The 27,595-nt window shown below is 32.0% G+C and overlaps 1 protein-coding gene across 3 annotated transcripts; it reads right to left on the bottom strand.

Annotated features, from left to right (window-relative positions):
• Window positions 1-80: 80 nt before the first annotated feature.
• On the bottom strand, window positions 81-27,286 carry LOC113392454 (choline-phosphate cytidylyltransferase A-like). 3 transcript variants are annotated; one of them, XM_026628899.2, is made up of 8 exons: window positions 26,924-27,286; window positions 11,025-11,247; window positions 5,451-5,548; window positions 4,652-4,814; window positions 2,933-3,102; window positions 1,558-1,790; window positions 1,196-1,268; window positions 81-597 (listed from the first exon to the last, which is right to left on the bottom strand). In XM_026628899.2, exons 1-8 carry the CDS (start codon window positions 27,056-27,058, stop codon window positions 541-543), a joined length of 1,152 nt encoding a protein of 383 aa, XP_026484684.1. In that variant the 5' UTR covers window positions 27,059-27,286; the 3' UTR covers window positions 81-540. The 3 variants fall into 3 exon arrangements, with proteins under 3 accessions (XP_026484684.1, XP_026484682.1, XP_026484683.1); XM_026628897.2 differs by having other exon boundaries at window positions 1,204-1,268; window positions 26,924-27,283; XM_026628898.2 differs by lacking the exon at window positions 26,924-27,286 and adding an exon at window positions 19,126-19,548 and having other exon boundaries at window positions 1,204-1,268.
• Window positions 27,287-27,595: the final 309 nt, after the last annotated feature.

The following is a 27,595-nucleotide window of genomic DNA, read 5'->3' as shown; positions in this document are numbered from 1 at the left end:
TTTAAATAAAAATAATCTTATCAACAATTTTTTTGTAATATCACTTTTTTCATTGCAACACAAGGCGAATAAAAAAACGGTTTATAATATAAGCACCTCTTTAATCAAATGTCAAAAAGTACTATACAAATAATATCTGTGATACTTTCTGCACCTGGTGTATTTTCGGTGCTAATAAATATTGCAGATATTCTGCAATCCATTCTAAATGAGATAAATTTACAATAAACAAATATAAATAATAATATGATTAAAACTAATAGGATTAAATACATTCATTCATTTATCCAGACAACAGACACACAATTTTAAGCCGTGACATACTTTTTAATAATAATTAAATACATCAACTGAACAGCTTATAACAACGCTCGCGGCGTTATTATCACGTCGTTAACTTTTCGATGTAGTATGGACGTTGCACATCGTATAAAAATACTATGACACATTTCCATATAATATCAGTGTTGTGTGGAGACTCCTATAGATACGGGCTGGTGTCCTGGTATTCTTCGTCGCTATCATCGGAACCGTCGTCTGTCAACTGGCGTTGTACGGCCTCTTCCGATTCCCCAGCACCGTCAGAGCTCGATCCATCTGCAACAACAAATTTACTTCATGTAGGGACATATATGCATTTTATTTTATATATTAAATAATTACAGAACAATAAGAAAATATTGTGTTAGATTTCCCCTTGAATGTCGTTCCCTTTCAATCTTGTTAATTTGACAGAATAGTGACATTTTATCTAAAGTATATATTTAGGATATTTTGTATAACAATAAACTTCCATAGAATGGCTAATTTATAAATACTTTTATTTCAATCGTTATTCAAATCTATAATGTGTTACTTGGGTTACTTAAATAACACTTATGTGGTTTAGCATTTTTTTTTGTGTTCGCAAACAAATACTCATATAACAAATTCTCTGAAATTATATACTATTAACACTAGACAATACATATATATAAATTCAAGAGCACACCTACTATAATCTAATTATGTATAATCTATTATAAATTGAAAAATACTTTTGTTTTTACTACACCTATTTTTTTGTACACGACTATTACGTAATATAAGAATTAGGCAAAAAAAAATAGTGCAACATAAAGAAGCAATAGCGTGTTTGTTTATATAGTGTTTGGTATAAGTTGTAAGCTAGAAAAAGCTACAAACAAATAATTACCCAGTTACCTGCTTGTTGCTCCCAGAGGGCGTCGCAGCGACGAGACTTGGGGGGTGGTGGAGACGCCGACCCTCTGTAACAACATAAATTTAATAAAAACCTTGAAAAATATTTAACACAAATAAATAAGTGCCGCAGACACATTTCTTTAAAAAATGGGCTTGTTGCTACTATGTGTTTTTTTAAAGCCTTTGAGAATCGAACAAATTGGCCCATTGGGTGTTGTAAGTGTGTTTAAGTTTCCAGTCTTGGTTAATTTACTTTTTTATATTACTAAACTATTATTTGTTTTATTAAGCATAGTTAAAAGTAGTATTATTATAAAACAAACTTAGTTTGGTCAATAATTAATTAGTATCGACCTGTGTGTGGGTGAGGGCGAGGGCGGGTCGCCGTTTTCACTGGGCGGCGGAGAGGAGCGCGGCGAGGGGGGTTGGCTGAGCGCCTGCATGAGTCGGCCCTTTGACTCATTCCAGATATTTGAAAGCCGTCCGTCCGGACCGAATAGTAGAAGGAATGCGTCGATCAACTCGCGAGACTTCTCCTCCCACTTCGTTAAGATGTCCACTCGCTTCTCGCCTATGTTCGTCATCACCTGCAAAAAATCGTTCAATATAGACGGATCGATATTATAATGCAATGTATCACAACTGCAATATTGTATATCAAATAGCTCTTTGGTCATCAAATTCTTCTCTTCGGTGACACAAAAATATTCTGAAATGAAATACTTCTAACAAGGTTATGCTATATGTATACTTGGTGTTTTTGTATAGTGACCCGCGATTTAACAAACAACATGGGATTATAAAATATTCGTTATATCTAGTAATGCGTTATTACGAAGTTTGTTTTGTAAATATTCGGTTGGTCTAAGAATCGTTTTATCAGGTTAAGTAAATTCGTTCATTGACTCAGGGCCATATCTAGCATATGGCTTTTTGGTCTTCAGCCCAGGGCCCCGTGGATTCAAGGGGGCCCAACTAAGTCAATTCAAAGTCAAAAATAGAGGATAATGCGAAAGATTCCATAACTTTCGCATTATCGCCTATACAACTCTATCTAACAGGTCGGACGGTTTCAAGTTTATGTTCAGATATGTCTTAGGTTAGGGCCCCTAAGTAGTCTTAGCCCAAGGCCCCCTAAACTTACGGTCCGGCCCTGCATTGACTTCAACAATACGAACTTACGAACACAACGAAAGATTTCCACGAGAAAAGTAATATTGATTGTAATGAAAACACTGTAATGTTTATAATATTTAGGATACTCTATTTAAAATTGTAATGTCGACAAAAATCGTGAAACAGAGTAAATTATACTCGATATATATAGAGATTTTTAATAGAATATATCCGTAATGTATATTTTGTATTAACACTTAGGGGCAGGTCTAGGGGAATCCAGTGGAATAAATCGCGGAAATCGTTACATTGATTTACTTTATATTAAGATTACACTGTATGTATGTATATTATACTTCTTTAAATATAAAATTTACGTTAAAGACGTTAGAACGACGTTAGTCATTTATTTGTACGTTCATTTGCACATTTTGATACGAATATAGACTTGAACTAATGTATTAGTATAAAAAATTCAAGATCGATACACAGCACCTACAAATAATAAATGAGTAACAAACAGACTGAGCACTAACTTTACTGGCTACAAGTGTTAATTTATACATTTGTCAGAATTTTTCAAGGTTATTTAACTCAAATACCGTACACTCACTTTCTTTCCCTTGTCTTTGAGTTCGTCCATCTTGTTTTGCAATCGGAATTTCTTTTCATTGAGGAAAGACACGTTGAGCTCCTTCGCAGAGTAGCCGCGGGCGAGATTTCGTCGCACGTAGATGTCATAGTCGCGTACTATCCGCGCCACGATGTCCGACGTCGACACGCCTGTCAAACAATATCCCTTACATTATATTAGGTATTATGTTACGTGCATTGTATTCAATGACGGGTCACGGTATGATGGTCACGTCGTGCGTTGCTGTCAGTTGCCTTATTTATGAGCACCAGGATACTTTGTCGTATATTTTAAATAATTGTATTAAACTCTTTCTGAATTATGATTATTAATACAGAGCTCTTATTCTGTATTAGAAGGAGATTTGGTCATAATCGCACAATTACATGTTAATGGATATGACAGATTACATCAAACATAATATGTAGATTTCATCATTTACAATATAAACTATATATTAACACAAATGAGAAAGTAACTCTCATCTGTCTGTCTGTTGCTCTATCCGAGCAAAACCATTGATAAGAATTTGTTATGAAAAAGCTTAAACTCCAAGGAAGGACATATTTTTTAGGCTATTTTTTATGCTTAATTCCTGACCAACCCCTATAGCGCGAGCGAAGGCGCGGGCGACGACTAGTTTATAATAAGAATGAGTTACTTGTATTACATGTCGTATGTTGCTGGTTAGATATGAAGGTCAGCAATATGTATTGTAGTTATATAAAGCGATAATTTATTTTAAACTGTTTTGTTTAGAAAGTTAAGTAACAATAGGTCGTAACATTCACTATCAGATTGACCCGAAGCTGATTAAGGCTGAGAACAGCCATAAATAACTACAAACGGTCAAATTGATTTATCTAAGGAATGAATCGTTACTTGCAATCAAAGATGTAATGTAAAAATAATGACGGTCATATATAAAAGTAAATACACAATAACTATGTATTTTACTAGATTCCTGATCCACCCACCGGTTTCGGGACTATATATTTTATTAACAATTAAAAAAAAAACGATCATCCTATATCACCCGAGTAAGTAAGGACGGCAACTAATACAATTTTATTTTATTTGTCTAGGTAGTTAGAGGGTCGCACTACAAGAGGACTCAACCAAACGAGCCAACTGAATATTAATGTGCACGACACCTACGCTTGACACTCGCGAAACTTAATCCCACTTACATACTTACTATTCAGTATACTTAGAGGCCAAGAGTTTGTCGCCGCGTTCTCAACGATCGACACTCTATCGAGACATTTAAATAATCCAAGTGGTAAATAAAGTACGTAAAATTATTCTCTTACATAAAATTTCCTATCCAACGGATCATTTACGTAAACTAAATACGTAAGTAGCCTACAAAAGGTACATTATTTTGTTTCCACGCACGCCATTATTTGTAGCGGTAGCTGGCGGCCTTGTAGCGTTAGAACAGAGTGTTATTGTTTACAATATATTTCGTTATAAATTAACGTCCAATTACGACGACGTTAAATAACGACGTATACCACAAACGATAAACAACAACACGGCAACTCGGGTCGTCATCGATATAAAAATGGGAGCCAAGACTTCGGCTAAGACGTTGACATGTCGGGGTTCACCGTTAGAATCATCGAAATGCAATTATTAACCGTACATTTTCTATTCGTATTGTCTGTTGGGTAGTGTTATTATTATTTGACTCACCCTCCGTCCTTTCGGTAGCTACGAACATGTCCTTTGCTTTAATCATCGCGTAAGTGTCCTCGCAGTCTTCCGTCGTGTATGGGATGTCATCGTGCGCCAAGAAGTCAATCTTGTGCTTTTCTAAGAATTCCTCATCGTACTCCCAAGGCGCGTCTCGAACAACCTAAAATAAAAATATATCAACATATTAATATAAGTATGTCTGAACGTATTTGTGAGACATATGTGATTTAAGAAATATTATGACATTAAAAAAAAATATCTTCTATTCGATGAATGAAAACTAATGCGTGTTTATACTTATATTACTAACGGCAACTCGAGTCATTTAATGGAAAATTTTGTGTCGCAGAATTATTACTAAAACCATGATATATTAATTTTACTAATGACATTACAATTAAACTATAATTGGCCTTTGCTATTGTATGATGTCTAAGACTATACACTAAATTTCGTGTTATTATAACGTGACAAGTGAAGCACGGTTTTGATAATAATCCTGCGTCATAAAAAAATATAAATCGAAATACCTATTACCTAAATGGAATAAATAAAATACGGAAAAAAATAATCGAATACGTTCACTTGAAAATAGATTTTAACTGACCTAGTCTATATATTTAGTTGTATTGAGGCCAGAATTAGAGTCATGGTGTTAACATGTACATTTTCTATACAACTGTTTTTTTTATCACGGACATGTTTTAGCGCCAGAACGGTTAAGTTTCAAAGTTGGTTCTTCATTTATCATTTTAGATACAGGTATGAGAAGTGATATTTCTTGTTTTCTATTTACCTCGTCAACATATCTGCAGTGTCTGACGGCCTCGTACCTTTCATCTTCCGTCATCACCGTGCGCCCCTTCCGGCTGTGTGTAAGTTGGTCACTGCATACTAAAAAAAAAAAAAACAATATTAAAAATAAAGTCATTTTTATATATTCATTAATAATATCTTAATTTTATATCTAATACTGAGAATCACGTATCGAACATTTTAGTATCGTATTATTAATATCGATATTTGCAATTTTAATAGTAGTATATTGTTATATTGTAGGAGTAATAATTAGAAAATAAAAATGATAATAGTTACAAAAATAAAATATTTGTAACATTGTATTGAGCCTGAATTAAATACAAGCAAGTATTTAAAAAGGTTTTTTATTTATCTCGATAACTTGTTATATGTGCATATTCCTTGTGTCCTTGTATAATACCTTTCGAATAATATAATGACCCGCCATTTAATAATAAAAATGCACGACAATTATCCATTATCCGCGAAAATACCCGCTTACTACCGTGGTTTAATAATATATGTATGCGGATTTACATATAGAATTAAACATTATGTATATATCAGTATAATTAAATTTCTTGGGTACAAATTTTGTAACCAATTCTTAGTTTACTAGTGCACCTTTTGTGCCGGTAAACTGAGAATTAATGTCTTGTATTGGATTTTTATATAAAAATTATAGGAATTTTCAAATTATATACAAAATACTTTGGTTAAATTTTAATGTCGGCCATATGTAAATGTCCGAACTAATATTAGTTTGTTAGCGAGTCATTTAGCCAGTCTCGAGGTACATCACGCGAGGCATGTACCTACAATTGTACACGTTTACTTGTTGGTTAGGCTTTGTGCGAGCTTCATTGTGAAGGTAACACCCAATAATTCTACCATACATTCCAACATATTCTGTCGCCAAACATCAATACTTAGTGTTTTTGTGTTTCGGTTTGAAGGTTGAGTGAGTTTGTATAACTACAGACACGAGGGATATAACATCTTAGTTCCCATGGTCGGCGGTGTATTGGCGGCGTAAGCAATTGCTAAAATTTCTTACTGCACCAATGTATTTGGGTATTGGTGACCACTAACTGTTAGGTATATCTGCCAGTCCGCGAACCAACTAAATAAAGATAAATAAACATGAAATCGAGCTATGTGAGCGCGCACATAGTATAATCACCCTTCTTAGAGAATCATTAATACAATACAACTTTATTTTGATAACAATGATATATTTATAGAATGGCAAAAAAGCTTGATAGTCGATTCTTGATGTGCCAGGATTCTTGTGCATACGAGTTATATTTTAAAATGTTTATTGAATACTTCCTACTTTTTAAATTGCTAATGTATGCGGGCAAATTTACCCACCACCAGCCCGAAGCCTATTTGCACATCGGACTTTTTATTCTAAATGGAATACTTTCACAGGATTATAATTAAAACCATAATTTAAAGTATAAACGATCATCATAATATAGTCACTTCAACGGAATAATTAAGGTGTACCTTTACTTACAGCCGATGTCTTAATGAAATAGCTAATTAAGACATGCAAAAGCAAACGTTGATAAGATATCATAAGGAGTTTCTCTGACCTAGTTTTAACTAAACTGTTTCTCAATTAATCTGGATTATTTTACGACTTACTTAACTGATTACGCAGTTATTATTTAAACATTTTTAATAAAATCGAATTTAATTTTATTAAAAAATTCAAGATCTTTGGTAAAAATGCGAATTCTACAGAAAGCTTTTAAAAATGAAATAAACTGATGTATAAAATCAAGGTGCGGATATACGTGAAACGGCTTCGTTTGAGTGTCACTGATTCGTTTTTTCTTGGTAATTGTTACCGGAAATACTTTAAAAATATATATAAGTTAACTTACATCATAAACGACATTTCCTATTCCTCCCCAAAAATTAAAAGGTGGTGGTGAGGTTTCCGCGCAGCATATTTATCGGTAACGCACAATCGAGCAAAGTCAATAGCATATATTCTTTTAAGTGTACCGTAGGAGTTAAAAGGGGAAAGCAAAACATTTGATTATAATGCTGTATATTCTCTAGAAATTGAATAAAATTTTCCCACTCATCTACATCGTCCTCAAACTCAACAAAAATTGTTTAACGGTCGACTAACTGGTGACGATACGAACCCATTTGGGCCTTCGTCGTTCTAGCTATTACTAAAAAAATTTAGTTCAGTCAAGGTCAGATTGCATTATTTTTAATGTTACAATTCAATTTTCACAACATTTATATTGGATAATATTATATATATCGAAAGCACATGCATGTTGTGTGATCACATTACTGAAACAGATACATCGCGTTATTGTTTTTATACGGCATTTGATAAGGCGTATTAAAAAACGTGCGAGTTGAAAAATGAATTTCGCAATAATCAGAATAATCTTCAGCCAATCACACCGGCTAGCACGGCAACGTAGAAAATTAATGTATTTTTTAAATATAAACGTCTTAAATGAATTTCGTCATCGTAGGGGGAAGCGGTGAATTCTTAGTAGTGTCCCGAATGTGGTATTTAATATGGTTAAACGGGTAACGTGAAACTTGTTTAAGACTTTTTTATTTAAAACGATACCTTGCTCGGGTTTTTTTAATTACTTTTATTGAGAAATAGGTACTCAGAAATTCTTATATCTAACTAATGTAATATTATGTATATTTTTTTATTACATACAGATTTGACACGTGTTAGACTTACGTAATCGTAGTCTATAATATTATGTTGTTATTGGACGTTAATATTTTTCATTTAAAATTACCTAATCAAAACATTTCGAACAAAAAAATAAATAAAACTAAATGTATGTAAATCATGACACTTTCCGCCAAACACATTTTACAACTTTTTCGCTGGAATTCTCGATTTCAAAATTTTCTCAGGGTTAGAATAAAGTGATAGTATCGCGTTTCAGTACAACTCGCTTCAGTCTCACGTATTATTTCAGGGCCGTTAAGACGTCTCGTGTCGGTGGTTATCTGGCGAGCAAGGTTGGAGACTCGCGATAATCACACACTACTCATAATCGCAATCACCACTTCAGAGATAGTCATGGTTTGCGTGTGTAATTAAAATCGTACGATCGATGAGTCCATAGGTTGATTGTACGGTCAGCAACGTAATATGCGCCGATATTTTTTACAAAGTTAATTAATTTATTCATTCGAATAGGTCATTATGTCGCGTTTTTTTTAATATCAATATATCTTCTTCACTTAAGAACAATATCAATCTAATAAATGAGTAAGTACATAAAATTACTTTGTAAACATCTAATCTTGCGCGACGGAGAATGGATATGGATACGCAATAATATCAAAAACTTGTTAATGCATACCAGCAGTAGAAATACCTGTCCTGAAATACTGGTTTTCAGCTCTTGTTCTCTGAACAATGTGAAACCAGTTTTATTTTGCATAGCAACTGTTTCAACACAAAAGAGTTAAATATGCTTTCGTAGTCGTTTCTCCTTAGGGCAACGTTACATAAAATCGTGTTTTTTGAGATTCTATCATAGTTTACAATATAATTAAAAATATATTGTCCTGAAGAAGTATACATATTGTACATATATAAATATACGCGTAGTTCTTCTATTACTTTGAAAAGGCTAATCCACACGCTTTTAATTAACTCCATAAACAACTTGTAACTCAGAACATAAAGTCAAAAGGAAGAAAGCTATATGCGACATGGAGCTTAATAATTAATTATAATATTTAAATATATGTGCTGCATGCATCACAATAGTGTATCAACGTAAGTCGGTTTTCAATGTTTCACGAGTGAAATACGAATTGAGTTCAAACAGAATGACATTGCATGAAATTTTACAGCCACTTTCGCTAGTGGATTGATTATCATCCGCCATCATACGGGTTCTAGATAGTTGACGTGCTTAAGTGTTCGTTTGGTTGATGCGACAAACAAATATTCCCTTAATCGATACCCGTGGGTTGACACTCTACGTCTCTATTCAATTCTTACAACTAGTACAGATTTTAAATATAATTTATTAATATGCTAATTTTATCTATTAACGTAACTAAATTCCGAATTCTTAGCATCAAAACTCATTTCAATACACTTGAAATTACTTTTATCTTGTTAATGTTATGTTAGTAATCAAAAAACAAATTAGATATTTGAAGATATGATGTTTTTATCAAAATTTAAGCAAGATAAAATACTAGCGAAAATAAAACTAACGAAATTTTGGTCATTAGATCATTCTCAATAAGCCAACGATTGTCAAAAAGAGATACCTTAAGCTGTTTTGAATAATTGTTTTGGTAAAATTAAGCAATATTTTAAACCTTTTAAGTTGTTCGCGTTTAGGGATTGGTCGTTGGTATTACGCATAGAATGTCCTTCCTTGAAATTCAAGCTCGTTTTTTATCAAATTTCATCAAATTCGGTTCAGAGGTTTGGCTGTGAAAAAGCAACAGATAGACAGAGTTACTTTCGCATTTGTAATATTAGTATAGACAAGGATGCAGATTCCGTGCCCTAGGTTCAAATACCAGAAATTTACCTTTACAGTTACAGAACACTATCGTGCCTAGAGCTTATCTGGCTCCGGTCGTATCGCTTTGCCTTCTAATGGAAATACGAGACGCTAGCTGTGTTCGCGCATACTTTCGAGTTTACTAGTTCTTAAGAATACGTGACAAAAACTCAATCAAAATGAATTTCAATATCCAATATAGCTCAAAGTGATTAAGTGAAATAAATAGCATAATAAACGACAAAAGTTAAATAAAAGTTTATTTTTTTACCAAATTGGTCTCTGACGGCGCGACATCGAACGTTTTTAAATAAAAATGCATTGTTGCATCTCAATTACTGGCTCAACGACAAATGGTCTAAAAATTTTGTCTAATCTGTATATTAATGTATATTCAAAATCCTTAGAAACAGTTACAAATAAATATAATTTAAATTCTAATGTGGGCGCGCCGAGTTAATTTTAATATTAACGCACTCATATCGCTTGAGTTTATTCAAGAGTTTAAGAGTTCAAAAGAGTTCCACAACACAGTTTTATTAGTTAACCTAAAAATCCATATTGAAAATTCTAACTTAAACTGACTTCGTCGAAACAAATGATTTATGATATGAGCAATGACTTATCTATACTAAAACGCGAGGGAAGCCGCAGACGATAACTAGTTCATTATAAACTTGTGTAATGTCATCTTCTAAATGAATATCCGGAACACTTAATTTTAAGGTGACTCAAATTTCCCCTTTCATTAGCGTTACGGCTTTAAGAGGGTACGTTAAAGGGGTGACAAAAGAACTCGCCATATTATTCGTATACCGCTGAGTTATTGAGAATTATTTATTTAAAATTATTATGACATACTACACACTTGACTGTCATCGTCTACCGTATTACAATTCTAGTGACGTCATATACGACGTAATCGACAAGGACAATCGCTTCATTACCACTAGAGTAAAGACATTTCGATTATTTTATGAATGAATATGAAATCATAAGGAAAATTTAGTTCCATGTTTTCAACTCACCTCCAACAATAAGATATACATTTGGGAAGACAGTCTTCGCTTGCTGTAGTTGTCGTGCGTGGCCCTGGTGGAACATATCATATATGCCGTCCGAATATACCCGCACTTTGCGAGACGCCGTACCAGAAATCGCCACGGCTCTAGGAATGCGACCATATGAAATTCTTTCTCTTTCTGCTACTGCTTCCGGATCGGTACTGAAGGGCGCTGCCATCCGGAGTGACTGAAAAGGAAAGAAAACCCTTAATGTTAAAACATACTATTTCTTTGCAATACGTTTGAACACTTGTATGTGTTCAGGAAATATAATATAATCTGAATTATAACAAATGTATTTTCTTTTTTTAAGCAAAGGTTTTTGAGTAACGTAATCCATGCGTAATACAAATTATCTATCTTATTGTTTGTATAAAAAATATTTTATGTCCGTTGTAATATTTTTCTTAGCTTTCTTAAACACTTTTATTTCATAAACGTCATTTCCTTGTTCGTCTGACGCAATGCGTTGGAGGAAAAGATTTATTTGTTTTAGTAGAGCTATTTGTTGAAAATAAAAACGGCAAAATACAATGCCAAGTTTTCTGCATTACACGGTATTTAATTGTAAAAGTATAAACTACTAATAATTATTTAATGATTTGGAAAATTAAAACCGAGTCCGTTACTAGTTTTAAAGAAATTATCAATTATACGCTTATAATTATTATGGAATTTAAATAATTATTTGTATTTATGTATCCAAATGTACCATGATACTACAAAATATGTTATTATGTACCTGTAGGTACATCGTTCATCGTAATTATTATACCATAATTATATATAGGTACATTTATATCAGTAGAATAGATGTGCCCGCGACTTCGTGCGCGTTTGAATTTAATAAAAAAGTTATTGTTGTAGCCTTAGTTACACCTTATTACATCAACTATCTGTCAGTGAAAGTCCCATCATAATCGGCCCAGCCATTTCAGAGATTACAGTCGGGCCAAACAGACAGACAGACAAAATTTGAAAAAGATGTTATTTTGGTATATGTACCGTGTAAATATACATATGCATTTAGTAAAAAGCGGTTATTTTAATATTACAAATAGATACTCCAATTTTATTATGTTTATGTATAGATATAGAATATAGGGAGACGTTTTCTTTGTTTGCTCTAACTGAGAAAGCCACTATACTAATTACTATTATTATTCATAAAACTCATACTCGAAAATGTTAGGAGAATGATGCAATATACAATATTGTAAAATAACTAATTGTTATTTGTAATTGCAACGAAATTAAATGTTTACTTTTGACCTGAAATCCTGAACTTCATGTCGTTATAATCAAAGAATTATAAGTCAAATGATTCTATAATAAATAAAATAAAAACATATTCCTTTATTTTGGCTTCCTTCTAGCATATATAATTCAGGTTTTACCCGACATATTACGTCAGCGCCATATTTGTGCGCAGTTGGAGCATTCGCAATCAGGCGTCATTCATGGTGTATAATGAATAGATCGCCGTTACATTAAGCTAATGGTAGGTTTTTGCTAAAGTATATGGATTATTGTTTGTTGATTTATTATAGACCCGACTTTGCTGGTAGACGAGTCTACATATAACGTTTATAAATACTCAAGAACAAACATACAAAGAAAAAAAGTCCAGGGCATTTGCTGGCGTTCGCAGAATACTTGACCAAAGTATCGTCACAGCCGGACAAAAAGTTTAGGAACGCACAATGAGCACACGAACATTCATTTTTATTTATAATGAAATCAAATAATTTACCGTTACAAATAACGTTAGCAGATAACTCGAAATTATCGTTCGTTGTGAATTATGTGCAGGCATTATATTAAATGTACTAGGTGCGGATATAAAATTTAATTATTTAGTTTAATATTTACTATTTATAAAGCACGTTTTTCTCAATATTTATTACAAACAAATAAATTACGAATATTATATTGAACCTGTTGCTAAATAATGGGAGATCGAGTGATTCACATGTTACGGTGTCAAGGTTCAGTACCGATTATGTTGCGATAATGAAGTGGCGTGATGTGACGTAGAGGATCGACGGGTCCATATCACGTTTATTATCTGACTCGACCATCCGCTCTACCGATCACTGGCTGCCCGTCGGCATTGCTCCATACCTAATGTAACCACACGTCGAGACAAGACGGTCCCGTCTTTGAAATTGACTCATAACATACTAGTTTCAGCCCGCGGATTAGCACACATGTTAGGGTGGGGACAAGTTGTTTAGAGACCCTAGTCTCAATAGCTCAACTGTATACGAACAAAAGAAATATTCTAGGTTCTCTCCACGGCTAACAAGTGCCTACATATTAATTGGAAGGGAATATTACGAGTGTTTGAGAAACAAAATACGGAACTTGATGCACAACGTTTACTGCTCCGACACGAACGAAAGTCACACATATTTCTTTTTAAATAAAGCCCCGTTACAAACACTATGTAATATAAGATATATGTACGTCTCAATAACAGAGAATTGCTTGTAGGCAATTTTTATCCAATATCACGTAGGATGAAAAAGACACGTAGGAGATTGTTCGATGCGTTTAAAATTGCAATATTAACTTAATGTTAAAAACAAATGTTATAGAATGTAGTGGATTGTAAACTATATATAGTCTTAAAAGTCTTATTAAAGGATGTATAATAAATGTAATAGTTAACTATATTTTATAATAAGTTTTAATTTCTAGGATATATTAAAAAATGTTCTCGATAAGAAAATGAAATAATTATTGTACATTCATAATGCATGTCTTCTTTTTTCGAATGATAATTCCCAATGATAGAAAGAGATAAATAGCTGTGTAACAATTTATCCGTTATACAACGTTCATTCGTGCAACCAACTAGTTTTATTATCTGTATATACGTCCCGTTTTGAGTTCACAGAGATCTGGCTAGCGTATCCATCCACCTTATCAACTAATTACCCTCAATTACGTGCAGTCTATTAAAAGATATCCAAACGCGCTGTGACACACGCAGATTATGACTAATAATTTTCGTGTAAAAGTAAATACATTGGATAAACAACATGAGGTGTTTCCCAAATTAATGACACGTCCGCTAATGCAATGTCGAGCTGCGCGTATTTTTCTTTATTATTTTTGTTACGGCTATTGCAAATGAGAGCCCAGTGAATATAAAATAATGGAGATCTTAAGTAAAGGTTTATATCCGAGCAACAACCACTGTGTTATCATGAACATTATTTGTGTTCATAGTTTACGTCATTATACTTTTAATCATACAATTTTGTCAATTTTATATACAACATACCCTTTTTTAAATAACCGTCCATAAATCTTTTAGGAATGTTTCCGACAATAAATTAGTTTTAATGGCTAGGGTAAATGTCCATACAGCCAAGTGATTAAATTATTGTTTATTTATTTTAAAATGAGTATTGTGAATTTAATTATTAAAAACGAATAATAAAATTTTAACTCATCAATTAATTGCAATTGACTGCAATAAATAAGGATAAGGAAGGATAACTTTCTAATCTCGACTTATCGTAAATTATATTTATAGTATGAACAAGATTATCGCGACAGTTTTACACGTGATCACTTGATGTCGAAATTATACACGTATATTGATACATTTTTAAATGCACCTCCGTGGTACAGTTAAACTAAAATTCTAGAAAAAAAATAAGAAATTTGATTAAACACATATTATAGCTGGAGAGATAATACGTATGCGCGAAATTACGAATCCATCTGTAGATTTAGATCTATTTACTGAGAAAGTTTATAAGATATATGTATAAAACTTGTAATATTATATAAAACACCTATTACACATGGGAGCGAAGTAGTTTAGAAAGGGTTCAATGTAGGGATAACCACGTGAAGCAGCCTTTATAAAATATTTGTACTAAATTGTTTACAGTTCGTTTGGTGACGCAATACATTGAGTCAGCGATTACAAAGATCTTCAACACGGTAGGTTTCTGACACACCCATTCACGTTCAAAATAATACAATTAAAACAAAATTAAAAACATATTTCCTCTGCATTATTGATTAAATAATTAAAATGACATTTTTGAATAAAAGTAGATTACGTTATGATTAATAGTTACAACAACAATAATTGTCAATTATCAATATTTTCAATCTTAATTGCGAGTTGTAAATATAAATATCTCGGCGGGGCGAGACTTGTATTAATATACGAGCAAGTGACATGCTTCAATATATATAATAAATAAATCTGTATAGTTCGTGTGATTTGAAAAATATGTAAACTTTTTATACGTTGGGCGAACAGGATAATGGGCCACCTGATGGTTAGTAGTCATTCCCGATAGACATTGGCGCCGAAAGAAATTTTAACCATTCCGCGCCAATGCGTCACCAACGTTGGGAACTGGGATATTATGTCACTTGTGCCTATATTTACACTGGCACACGCATCCTTCACCAAACCGGAACACAATACCAAGTTTTACTGCTTAACGGTAGTATGCAGAATGAGCGAGTAGTATCTCCTCAGACCGGCTTACACAAAGCACCAAGTAAACAACTTTCGTTAAGCGTTCCTGTAATTCGCTTAAGTATTTTTAATTTTCAATAAAAATAACCAGTTTGCTGAAGATATTTATAGTCATAGTTACCCTTAGGAGCTGAGGAGTACCACGAAAAACGATTTTTTAAGGCGGGCTTTGAGGCTCAAAACATGCGTGTTGGAAAGTAAACAGGGAAAGATTAGTGAACTAAATATTGAACACGAGTAAGCCATGTTTGTAAACAATAAACGAATAAACATCACATGAATCAACGTTAATTACGTTACATATAATCTGGCAACATACTCATTGAAACAAAATATCGAACACGCCATGTGATTTCAAATATAAGACGTATAAAATACTCAGACTAAGAGGCTACAGTATATATGTAATATAATAAAGGTAACTACAATGTTCTATACAACGTTGCTTGAGAAATTTGAAAGCGCTCATTCAATTCTAGTGGCTGACATTTAAGAGAATTGTGGTTAGAAAACTGTAGCGGAGAAACAACGAATTCAAATACATTTTTAATTTTACATTAATCGCTTCGTTGTATTAAAATTCAAGTTGTATTTGTTTTTCATTATATTGTTACTTTTACATATTGTCACTTGAATGCTGAACTACTGCTACTAAGGTTGGTGCATCATCCCAATCTGAGATTCCAGAGAATCGTGATCTGCACCTTGATAAGCTACTGCTTAATTTAACTAATTATTTAATAGTTGAAAATTATAGAATGAATGATGATGATGAAATTGACAAAAATTGTTTATTTTCAACAATTCCTTTCAAGAATATATTAGATATATAAAGTTTACAATGAATTTAACCTTGTAAATCAACGATTCAAAAATCCTTGTAAGAGTGCGTAATTAAATAAAGTATATTTTAATGAGATGTTTTGATTGATGGGAATAGTTATGTGCATAATGTTATCCATCAATTTATATATAATAAAATTATTACACTACGTTAAGTAATATAATTAAATTCTAAATGTCATTTTTTTTAAAACAAATTCAATTAACAGAATGACTAGGTAATTTGAACAGTGAGTAAATAGTATTTCTGACATTATGTAATACATTAATAGTATAAAAGACAGTTTACTATAAAACGCTAAATTGACGCTTATTGTTTCAGGAATTCGTATTAAAATATTACGTATGGCACATAGTGAGTATCAACTTGTCCCTCATCAAAGGTTTTGTTAAAGTACTACAATGCTCTACGTATGCTTTAGTTATTCTTGTGAGCTACTACTTTTAGTGGCATTTTGGATGGTAAATAATGGAACAAATAATTGCAGGTTGAAATCTATTAATATTGCAGTCAAAAACGCAACATTGAAGGTTCGTTCTCGATAAATACGTTCTAATTAAGAACTGTTCTTAAGTAATCAGACGGCAAATTCGTGGTCAAAAGTTTATCGGGATGTTTTTTTTTCAAATACTATCAGCTGAACAGGTCAAGAACCTACGGGGGAATCCGGTTCAATTACATTAGAGTCCAAGTAAACAGGGATGTAAATTCAATAATAAGCAATACGAAAGCACTATTCACGCGACATGTTTTTAGCTTCCTCGTTTAGTCGTCTGCAATAAATCACTGCTTACTCACTTTTTTCTACTCCCGTTAATAGAGAGATTGACACTTTTAGCGCGTTACAACTAAAGTTTTTTCATAATAAGTAGTTTGGTATTTCGATAAAATGCTAATTATAATTAAATTATCACTTACAGTTACACTGAGGTGTATATAGAGGTTTATTACGGGGTTACCGGATGGGTAAAGCTGAGGTTTTGCACGATTTTACCTTTCAGGTAATAAAACAAAATGCAAATGGAGCGCTCCGAACATTAAAATGAAACAATAAAAGTTTATTTTGTCCCAGAATTTTCTGTATTTTAAATATCTGTAAACAGAAGATAGTTAGAAACTACAAAGTTTTCGTGAATCTGTGATATAGTTTTGGTTGCGTTGACAGATCGGGAATGAGAAAATTACAAATGAACGCTTAAAACCGATCGTTTTTACGAAGTAACATAAAAGTATACATTGGTATTTATATGATACAAGCAAACCGTCGGCAGACCTTTCCGAAACACGCTGCATAATCTGGTATAAGTTTTATGTAGGTATATTGGTTTAGAAGTTTTCGCAGTTAGCCAATGCCAAAAGGTATAAAGAAATATTTATTATTTCATTATATATTTACGTAAATCCCTGCGAGCGACCACATGCAAATATTCGTTATAATTAAGGTATGTAAATAGTCGACGTATAAATCGAATACTCAAAAGGCCGATCATTGTCTGCATACAATGCAAATTGCAACGAACTGACGCAAGCTAAGATGCATATATTGTTATTGAATTCGCGAGCAATCGGTGATACTTGTACCGATTCAGTCAGGCATATGTAAGGACTAAATATATTTCTATCTCTTTCTGATGCATGCTAAAAAGGATAAGTATTTTATACCTGTCATATTATGATAAATGATTATTTACAATTACTAAATTGGCACCAATTGTTCTCGCTAATATGTTAAGCTTAGGTGATTTATGTCAAGACACTTAAAAAGTTTATGATGTTTGTTGTCTCATTATCAAATAATGATGGCAATAATTACGTAAACGGAAAATGTTATCATAAGACGGCCTTAAGGCCCTGTCAGGTGAAACGATAAAAAATATAAACTTATCTCACAAATACGTCAATTACGTCATGAATATGCAATAATAATACGTTGGATCATGTAACGTCAATTTGGGACCATTGCTAAGGTCAAGGTAAGTGAACTTTGTTTCACGTAAAGTTCCATCGTTGTTAAAATATATATATATACACACAGATTATATCAAACATCTCAACACATTTGTACATATTATTTAATATTACAATAAATATGTGAGCTGCTTTTAGTTTAAATAATGTGTAGATACTAGTTTTTTTTTATTCCATAGAATTAACAAATCGAAACGAAGAAAGGAAATACTTTATAGCCAAACAGTGACCATTTATATTCGGAGTACTCAAAAGTGATTCAGCGATTTGTTTAATAATTTACTTGGATTTTTTTTTTGCGTTAGACAATCGTTAATTTTACTTTGGATATCATAGTGTATCAAACAGAACTTTCTATGCCGGCTCACACACTACTATGCAAAACGCTTTCACCCATTCATGAGGGAAAACGTCTCACTTAAATAAATAAATTAAATATATAAACATTTTATTCACTGCAGTTACATCATCACAACGTGCTTGACTAACAACTGAGGATTTTTTAATGGACTTTAAATTTTGTGATTTTAATTATTACAACCTTTGATTTTATTTCTGTGTTCTTATTTTAATTTTAAGCATCACGGGAAAGTCCCGGTAGCCTTCGAAGAAAATCTTATCAATGTTGTCATAAAACATAATCTATTATAGTCATTAAGAAACATATGGTCTATGATCAACATTTTTAATAGCTCTATTTTATAATATTTAAGTAAATATATATTATTTGTACTCACACTACTGTCTAATATTTCGGGTTTAACGTATCCGTTTTTTCGATAACCATTGAGACCGGTCTCCAGTTTCCCATTGTGGTGACCATTGGTCAATGTCGTGGTCATTGTTAACGCTGACATTATCAACTGTTTGTCCAACTTTCTTTACTAAATAGGGCACAATATAATTTTTGCTAACACAAATATTCACTTAACAGTTCTCGCATCGTTGGCAAGAGTACGAAAGGTTTAAGTGAACTGTTTTTTAAATAAAAGTACAATTGTGTCAATATTTTTTCCGAATTCAAGCGTGTTCGATAATAATGACAGAAAACCGCTGGTCATGTAACAGAGATTTTTCAAACAACACGCGCACGTTCCCCACGACGGATTGGAAGCTACTAACTATAGGTTAGTTGAGCTTGAGCCGCGAGTAGATTTGAAGTAAGAAGTGAGCGAGGAATGTATAGGTTGGAGGGCGTCGGCGGGCGAGGAGTGGGGGGACGAGAGGGACGTCGGCGGTGGCGCGACGCCGACGTGGAGGTTTGTCAGACACGCGATGCGCCACGAGCACATTCACTGGAGGCTCCGGCTGTCCTCGCTCAAATGTCATCATATCTCAGTTCGAATACCATGTCTTGACGTTGCCTCTTAATTTTTTACGTGCCTTATCAAGCGATCTTATAAAACTATCAATTTGTGTATTGTAGGAATCTTTAACTGGAGTGAAAAGATTTTACAAGCATCGTTGACTTGAAGGAACCTAATTTGACATTGTCTTCAGAGCGGGAGATGATCTTATATTACATGCCTAATTATGTTCTTATCATATTCTTGAAGGATCAGATGATTTGATGACAAATTGAGTTGTGTTAAGTGTTGACAATTTGATTGTATAACTAGACTGACTAAACATAAGAAATAGTTTAAAATAAACGTTAATGGTTAAGAAATTGTAGTTTATGTTAAAAATTCGACATTTAAAAATAAATATTTAATACAAGAAAAACTTTTATCGTTAATATTAAATATATATGTAACGATTGTGATAATAACGTTAACAAGAAAACAATGCTTCATATACATACGCCTAGAGCTCTAGATCATTGAAATGTAAGAAATATTAGGTGTTAAAAATGTGAGGCGTACAATATTGAAAACTACACTAGTCACACATTCATCATTAGTCGAATCATAGGACGTACGTGCAATTCTAGAAGATTTGCATTTAGTAAAGCGAATGCTGCGAAACTCAATTGACGATGTGATCAAAAAGATAAAAATATTATTATAGTATATTATATAATGTTTATTTGCATAACCTGTGATTCAATTAAACATGTCAATAGTTGTGCCATGACAAAGTATAAAATCGATTAAATAATCCGTGAGAATCGTGATTAAAATAGTGAGCATAATAGTCATTCATTTTCCTGTATTGATAGTAAAAAATAAGTATTATAAAACTTTGCATACTTTCATTATCACCAGCACTCAAAGTGTGTGCATTCAGTTGGGTCAAACTGGTTTTAAATTGAGCTACGAGATTTAATCAAGACTTTTTTTAATTGAATTGTATTAATAAATATTAATTGAAAGATCTTAGATTCTTTAACTTTACACATACCGGCCCAAAAATGAGCTTTTAATATCTCGAATTTAAAGGAATTATATTTTTTACGGTCACGGGATTTAATACTTTGAATAACAAACAACAATTACATTGTCATTAATTCGATTAAGACTTTATGATTACTCGTTAAAGTCTTGACAGAATTAAAAAAGATGAGAATCTAAAAACCCATTGTCAAATTCATGAAAATATTATTTCATTATATTTTATTACAATTATTATTATTTAAATACAGTGTTAACGTAACCTCCAGCAGCGACGGATCCGTTAGAAACGACCATGTAAACACCGACCTTCTATGGGATTGTACACATGCTCTACTTTTTTAGATTTTTAATATTTTAATACCACTGTTCGACCAATCCTTCGTAATCATATCTATCCATTGTTCTAAACGTTAACAAGAACGAAAATAAATAACGTTCTGTTTCCTTTTTTTTTTTATTGATTACTCTAATACTCGTCCACATCAGCAAACACCAGAGGTGAGAAAGCTACTCAAGCGGCGTTGCTTTTATATATATATAATGTTCATATTAATAAAAACTTCTGTACGTGTAATTAAACTCAAAAACAGTCGAACCGATTTCGGTTATTTTTTGTGTGTTTCTAAACCCCTGGTTGGTTAAGATGGGACCTACTACTGGCGCTACGACCGGGTATTACATAAAATTCTTATTTCACTCGGACGAAGTCGGGACGGACAGCTTGTATATTTATAAAATAAAACATCTTGTAGGCGAACTTTTAAAAATTAAAACATAATTTCAATAAAATATGCAGTGTTCGTTGATTGCCATGATGAAATAGTAAGGTAATCCCGTATTATACTCATACTCATACATCACTCAACTCATAAATTTATTTTCACACTGTTAGCATGACTTGTATATTTTTACGAGGAAATATTAGAAAACTTACAACCTAACTGTGAGCCACACCTAACCCGTCACCTAACGTTGCTCAGGTCGACAACAATATGATAAAGATAAAAATATATGTTGTAACAAGGAGTACCTATTCAAATTGTTTTTAAGACTTTCATAATAAGATAGATATAAATTAAAACTATTGTTGCTAAACATTGTTATGTCTTATAACAATGTTTATTTGTGAAATTGATTGTGTCGGTTTTCCCCTCCTTTGCGCAGTAAGGAATCGACATGAGACCAACCAGGGATTCCCAAACTATTTTTCAGATAACATGGCCAAATTACTTTAAAAATCCTAGCTCAAGTTTTTTTCTATTGATACAAAAAATCTTTGCGGTTGGTTAAGTGAGTAAACATAATTTTCTCATCATAATTTAACAAAATAGCGTGTATGATAACATAATAACCAAAAAACAGATTTCGACCTCTTGGTTTTAAATAATGTTTTCTTAACGTATCATATTTAATCTACCTTTATGGACCATATATGTAGCATGATTGCATCTTAACATCGCTAGAAATATAGGGATTGTAAGTCATCGACTTTCGGTAAATCTAATTTGGAAGAGATAAATGAGTCGTTTACGCGCTCACGGAAGCGAGCTGGCATGACGTGGCACATTAAATCACTGAGTATCGAAACCCATTTTTAGGTTCCAAAAAAGTATATACTTGATAAACTTATGATTTATAATAGATATACATTTTAGTAGATTTAATAAAAAAAATAGTATAACTACCTTAATAAACCATCATCTTAACTCTTTTTAGTACAGATGTTAAAGTAATTTAGAAAAAAAAACGAATAACACACTGACCGAATTGTTATTGCCAAGAAAATTTTAATATGCTATGCGTGTTATGCCAACACTTCCAATAATTGAAAATCGAACAAATATATTAAAAATAGAATAGAGAAATTGTATTTCAAAGGAAAGAGTTAAATTTAGCATCATAAAAAAAGTACTTGGGTACGTGACGTGATATCTAGTTAAATTGGGTTTGGAAGCCGATTATGCTGTGGCACTGGTACTGTTTTATTTATTTATAACTAGCTACCCGTCCCAAGTTCTCACAGATAGAATTGGGTTTATGTAGATAGTTGACATTGTAAACACGAACAGCTAAGTTAGCGTGCAGAGAATAACTCGCCAAAGTTTCATCAAAATCAGATGAATGGTTAAGCAAACCCATACAGAACAAACATTTAATTTTTTAGAAGGTTTACATAATGTATATTTTCATTTGAGTTTGCCCTTTTGGATGTAAAACTATTTCCATTATACTTTAAATTCGACTAACACATTCTACTACTATATACTAAGTTTAAGTTACAAAGAAAACAAAAGACTTACGACCTCTATGAATACATTTATTACGAACGTGACGAATTCGCCACCGCCATACTTAGGTTCTACATACAGAACCTAACACAACGATGTCGACCTATTTTATGCCTTCGCATGTTTCATGAAAATTAAAACATTAATTCATAAATTTACTTACAATTACAAATATTAATTAGAGGTACAAATTAATATGTATTCGTCTAAAATACTGCCTTAAGCCTTTATGGGTGTTATTTTATTTTCTTAATATGTATATTATGTAAGTATCACTTGTTTTTTTTTAATAAAATTGTATTTTAATCGTTTAAAAAAAGGTGAAAATCTGACAAAATTATGAAACAAAACAAAAATTAGAGGTTGAAACTAGTACACGAAACTGGCAGATGAGAGAGCAAAGAAAAATCAATAAACTCGGTCTGCGTTCTGGATTTTCCACGCAGATTTAAAAAACTACTAAAATTTAAATTATAAATAACTAGCGACCTGCCCCGGCTTCGCACGGGTGCAAAGTTTCACGATCACAGTTTTTCAGTCATTAGACAATACAAACCGCTATGTCCCTACGTTTTGAACCTGTAATATCTTCGAAAATATTCATATTACATGCTTTAAAGAGCCATATTGATCTAAGTATGTTAAATTCACAATCTATTTAAGGTACTTAATTGGATAAGGATTAATGCGGTATTGCTTAAAATCGCTTCGAAAATGAACAATACTATATAGTACATTATTTTGTTCTTTCTCGTGTAAAAATGTGTTTATTTACGACATCACCTTTAAAATTATCAGTGTTTCGCTACCGTACCCTTGAATCAATCTATCTATTAAAAAAAACCGCATCAAAATCCCTTATGTAATTTTAAAGATCTAAGCATACATAGGGACAGACAGCGGTAAGCGACTTTGTTTTATACTATGTAATGACAATAACAATAATTTACTGCGTTGTTTTTTTTGTTAAGCTACTTTCAGGTTCCTATTTATTTGGACATGCATTTATTTGAAATTAATAATTTAAAAAAAAAACAGATATATTTCGTAAACAAAAAAACACAGGTTATTTTTGTATGCATCAGGACAGCACATAACTAATGAATAAGATATTTTTCCACTTAATAATTCAAAGAAAGAAGAACTGTTTAAAAGCAGACAATATCGCTGGATGATCATATTTTAGAATATCGTATTGTGAGCAAATTTATCCTCTACTGCCATCTGCATTGTACCTCTCTTACAGCTGCGTAAGCATAGCATACTGCGTAGCCTTAAAAATGTTATTGATCAACTGCCTAATATATTATTATTAGACAAAACTTACTTTTATTTTTGTCTTTTATTTCTGCAAGTGTTATAAAATGTAACACAGTCCATGTTCAAGACAAGAATGAGTAGAACCAATAAAAATTGTTTCATTTAAGTGAGATTTATTACCGTCAACGACACAGGCTAAAGTTGATAACAACGGAAAACTATGAAATCTTTTAAGTTATGTCTTTATATTTTTCATTTCAAAAATGCACGTGTCGGAATTAACATGCCAATTGGAAATTTTATTCTATACTAAATGTCGCTCGCGGCTTCGTTAATTTTTTTGAGTTAGTCGTCAGGTGTTAGGTATAAAAAAGTAACCTGTGTGCTTTTCTTAGGGTTCAAGCATGTTCTAGTTCAAATTTAATCAAATTCTGTCGAGTGGTTTGGCCGTGACAGACAGACAGAACGACGGAGGTACTTTGACATTTATAATATTACATTGCACAAGATGTATTTAATATTATGTGTTAATATACTTGATGCAAATAACTGTAGATGTCTAATCGAATCTACAGTAGACTGTTTTAAATTATTTATAATATTCGAAATTTAAAAGCAAAAATGATTTTAATTACAGATAGAGTCACAACAAACTCTTAAAAATATAAATAATAAGTATATATTGAAAACTCGGATATGGATACTGTTATGATAACTACTATATGCAACGAACATTAACAGCAAAAAAAATTACACTGGTCCAAATAAATTATAGTATTTTTAGCTACTAAACCTAATTTCCTTTTAAACATTATAATTCCGTCCCGTATTAAATACTAATTCTCGGAAAGAAAGAATATGACAATCGGAGTAGGGCACACGTGTACTACTATGTATAGTAGCGGCCGGATAAAAACGAAGGTGTTGCTTGGCATTACCAGCTATGATTAATGAAGTGGTAACTATTTTAAAGAATATATTTACATTTGAATACATTTACATGCGTCTATTATAAATTATATATTATTATTGCTATTTTGTCTTTGATCCGGATCAAGACATGAAAACGGGATCTTAAAATTACAAAAAACGCACTTGCCGCGTTTCGCCTCATTAGGGTACTTATCGGAAGTACAAATCTATAAAACTTTTTACATTATATATATACGAGATGCTGTTGCATTTGTTGAGTTTAGTAGTTTAGTATTTGCGACTTCATGATACAGTATAGTAGATCAATTTATCTCAAGCCGTACGATTCACGTAATACTATTGCGTACAAGTATACAAACTGTGGCATGGTCAGTGATCACGCCACGCCACATACTTGGCGACGCGCCCAAACTTTTGCATTATTTTTTTTTTACTATCGTGCACGAGATATTTTAAAGTTTATAATGCGTTGTAATTAATAAGCATTATATTTGTTTTAATTAATTTAAACTTTAATAACTCAATTAGTAATATGGAGCTAAGTATAATGTCAAATAATACTTCATTTAAGCAATGCGAGAAAAGTATAATTTCCACATTATGTCTTCTTCACCTAAATTCTTATCATTAATAAATCAGGAAATATTGTTTGTCTGTTTACAGAGATTAATAGTTTATTTTAGAGGATTTTTATACTTAGTAGGATTGCTTAATTTAAAGGCTCTGGTCCATGTAGGTAGTTGTGTATACTTTTGTTTACGCTGGTCCCATTTGTTGGTTCGGTGCATTGTGTATATGGTACGAAAAGCTGTGTAATATCACTGAACTTAAAATTGTATATATCATAGATTCTGCAATTTTTACTATATTTAGTAATATATATAATAAACTGTAATATTATTTAATGCTAACTAATTATTTGAATATTCATAATTAAATTAAATTGTGCAACTTAAATATTATTTATAGCTCTCCTTGTAACACATAAATTGTTAATGATATATATATAAAACAAACCTATACAAATTACAAACTGGAGTATTGAACTAGGGCAATGTTAATACTAATTTCATTATAGTATTATTCAGATGTAACATTGTGCTGTTAAAGATAGCATATAGTATTAAAATTGAAAACACAATTATTCAAAATATCTCATACAAATCCTTTTTAACATGTTTTTAATCATACAGTCACCTTAGGCAGCATCTGAGACTGTGGAATTGATTTCTAAAATAACTTACCGATGAGTTATAGACTTGAAATTTCAAATACAATGCAGGATTCTTTGATAATTCTTTTTGCAATGAAAGTATGAAAATGTGGTGTATTCTTTGTTTTATGAATTATTTTTACTGGTAATTGGTATGAAATAAACCAATTTAGCACATAATATAACAATTTAAAGTTTTGACTAACTTTAAAAGGAGATCAATATGCACAAAAAATTGTATCATTCAATTTTAAGTCATTACAAAAACACAAATATATAAAATAACATATATTTTATAGTACGATTTATATTAACCAATCCAAAAGTACTTGAAACTGTAACATGTAAACATAGTTTTTATCAATGCTAATTAAAATTAGAGAAAATAGTTAATATATCGCTAATTTCTTTAAGTAATAATAATGTCAGTAAACTCTAATACTCATCTTATTATTTATTGTTATAGTCCTGTATATAATTTATTAATATTACAAATATTTCTAACCTGTGTTAAGTCTGAAGATGTTTGGCTGCTTCTTTCAAGACTGGAACCTCCATTTGCTACCTCCCCACTTCCTGCCTCCAATAGCTTTGAGCTCATTTCCTCTTCGTGTGCAAGCCGAGACCTCTTTCGAGACATTATCTCATGGCACGCCGGTTTTATTAAAAAGGCACCTTGTTTACAATTTCCACTCGTAAATATTAATATTATAAACACGATATTTAATAGTCAGGTTTACAAAATTATTCGAATTTACTATTTCGATTTGCAAAAAACAAATTTAAACTAAATTGTTCCAAAATCTCAGTATTCAGATTATAACCTTACACGAAGAGTTGAAACGGGATAGTTGTTAATTTCAGACAACTTAAACGATGATGGTAAAATTAATTTAAAAAATATGTCTATTTATTTCAAAGAAAAAAATAAAATGTTAACATCGAGTGACAAAAATGTGACTGACAAGTTACACAACAAAACACGGCTATACATAGAATAACAATAATTTGAAATTGATTTAAAATAGAAATAGAAAGTATAAAGAGACAATATGATATTATTATCTGTCAAGTGTCAATGTCATTGTCACTTAATTATAAGTATCAGCCACAGCTTATACAACAGACAGCAGTATGGAGGTATTAGGAGCATCTTTGTGTATAAAAAGTGTCCTTT

The sequence above is a fragment of the Vanessa tameamea genome, chromosome 5 (assembly GCF_037043105.1).
Source record: "Vanessa tameamea isolate UH-Manoa-2023 chromosome 5, ilVanTame1 primary haplotype, whole genome shotgun sequence".
Lineage (NCBI taxonomy): Eukaryota > Metazoa > Arthropoda > Insecta > Lepidoptera > Nymphalidae > Vanessa > Vanessa tameamea.
The sequence above is the reverse complement of the archived record's forward strand: the minus strand, read 5'-3'. Positions and strand labels throughout refer to the sequence as shown.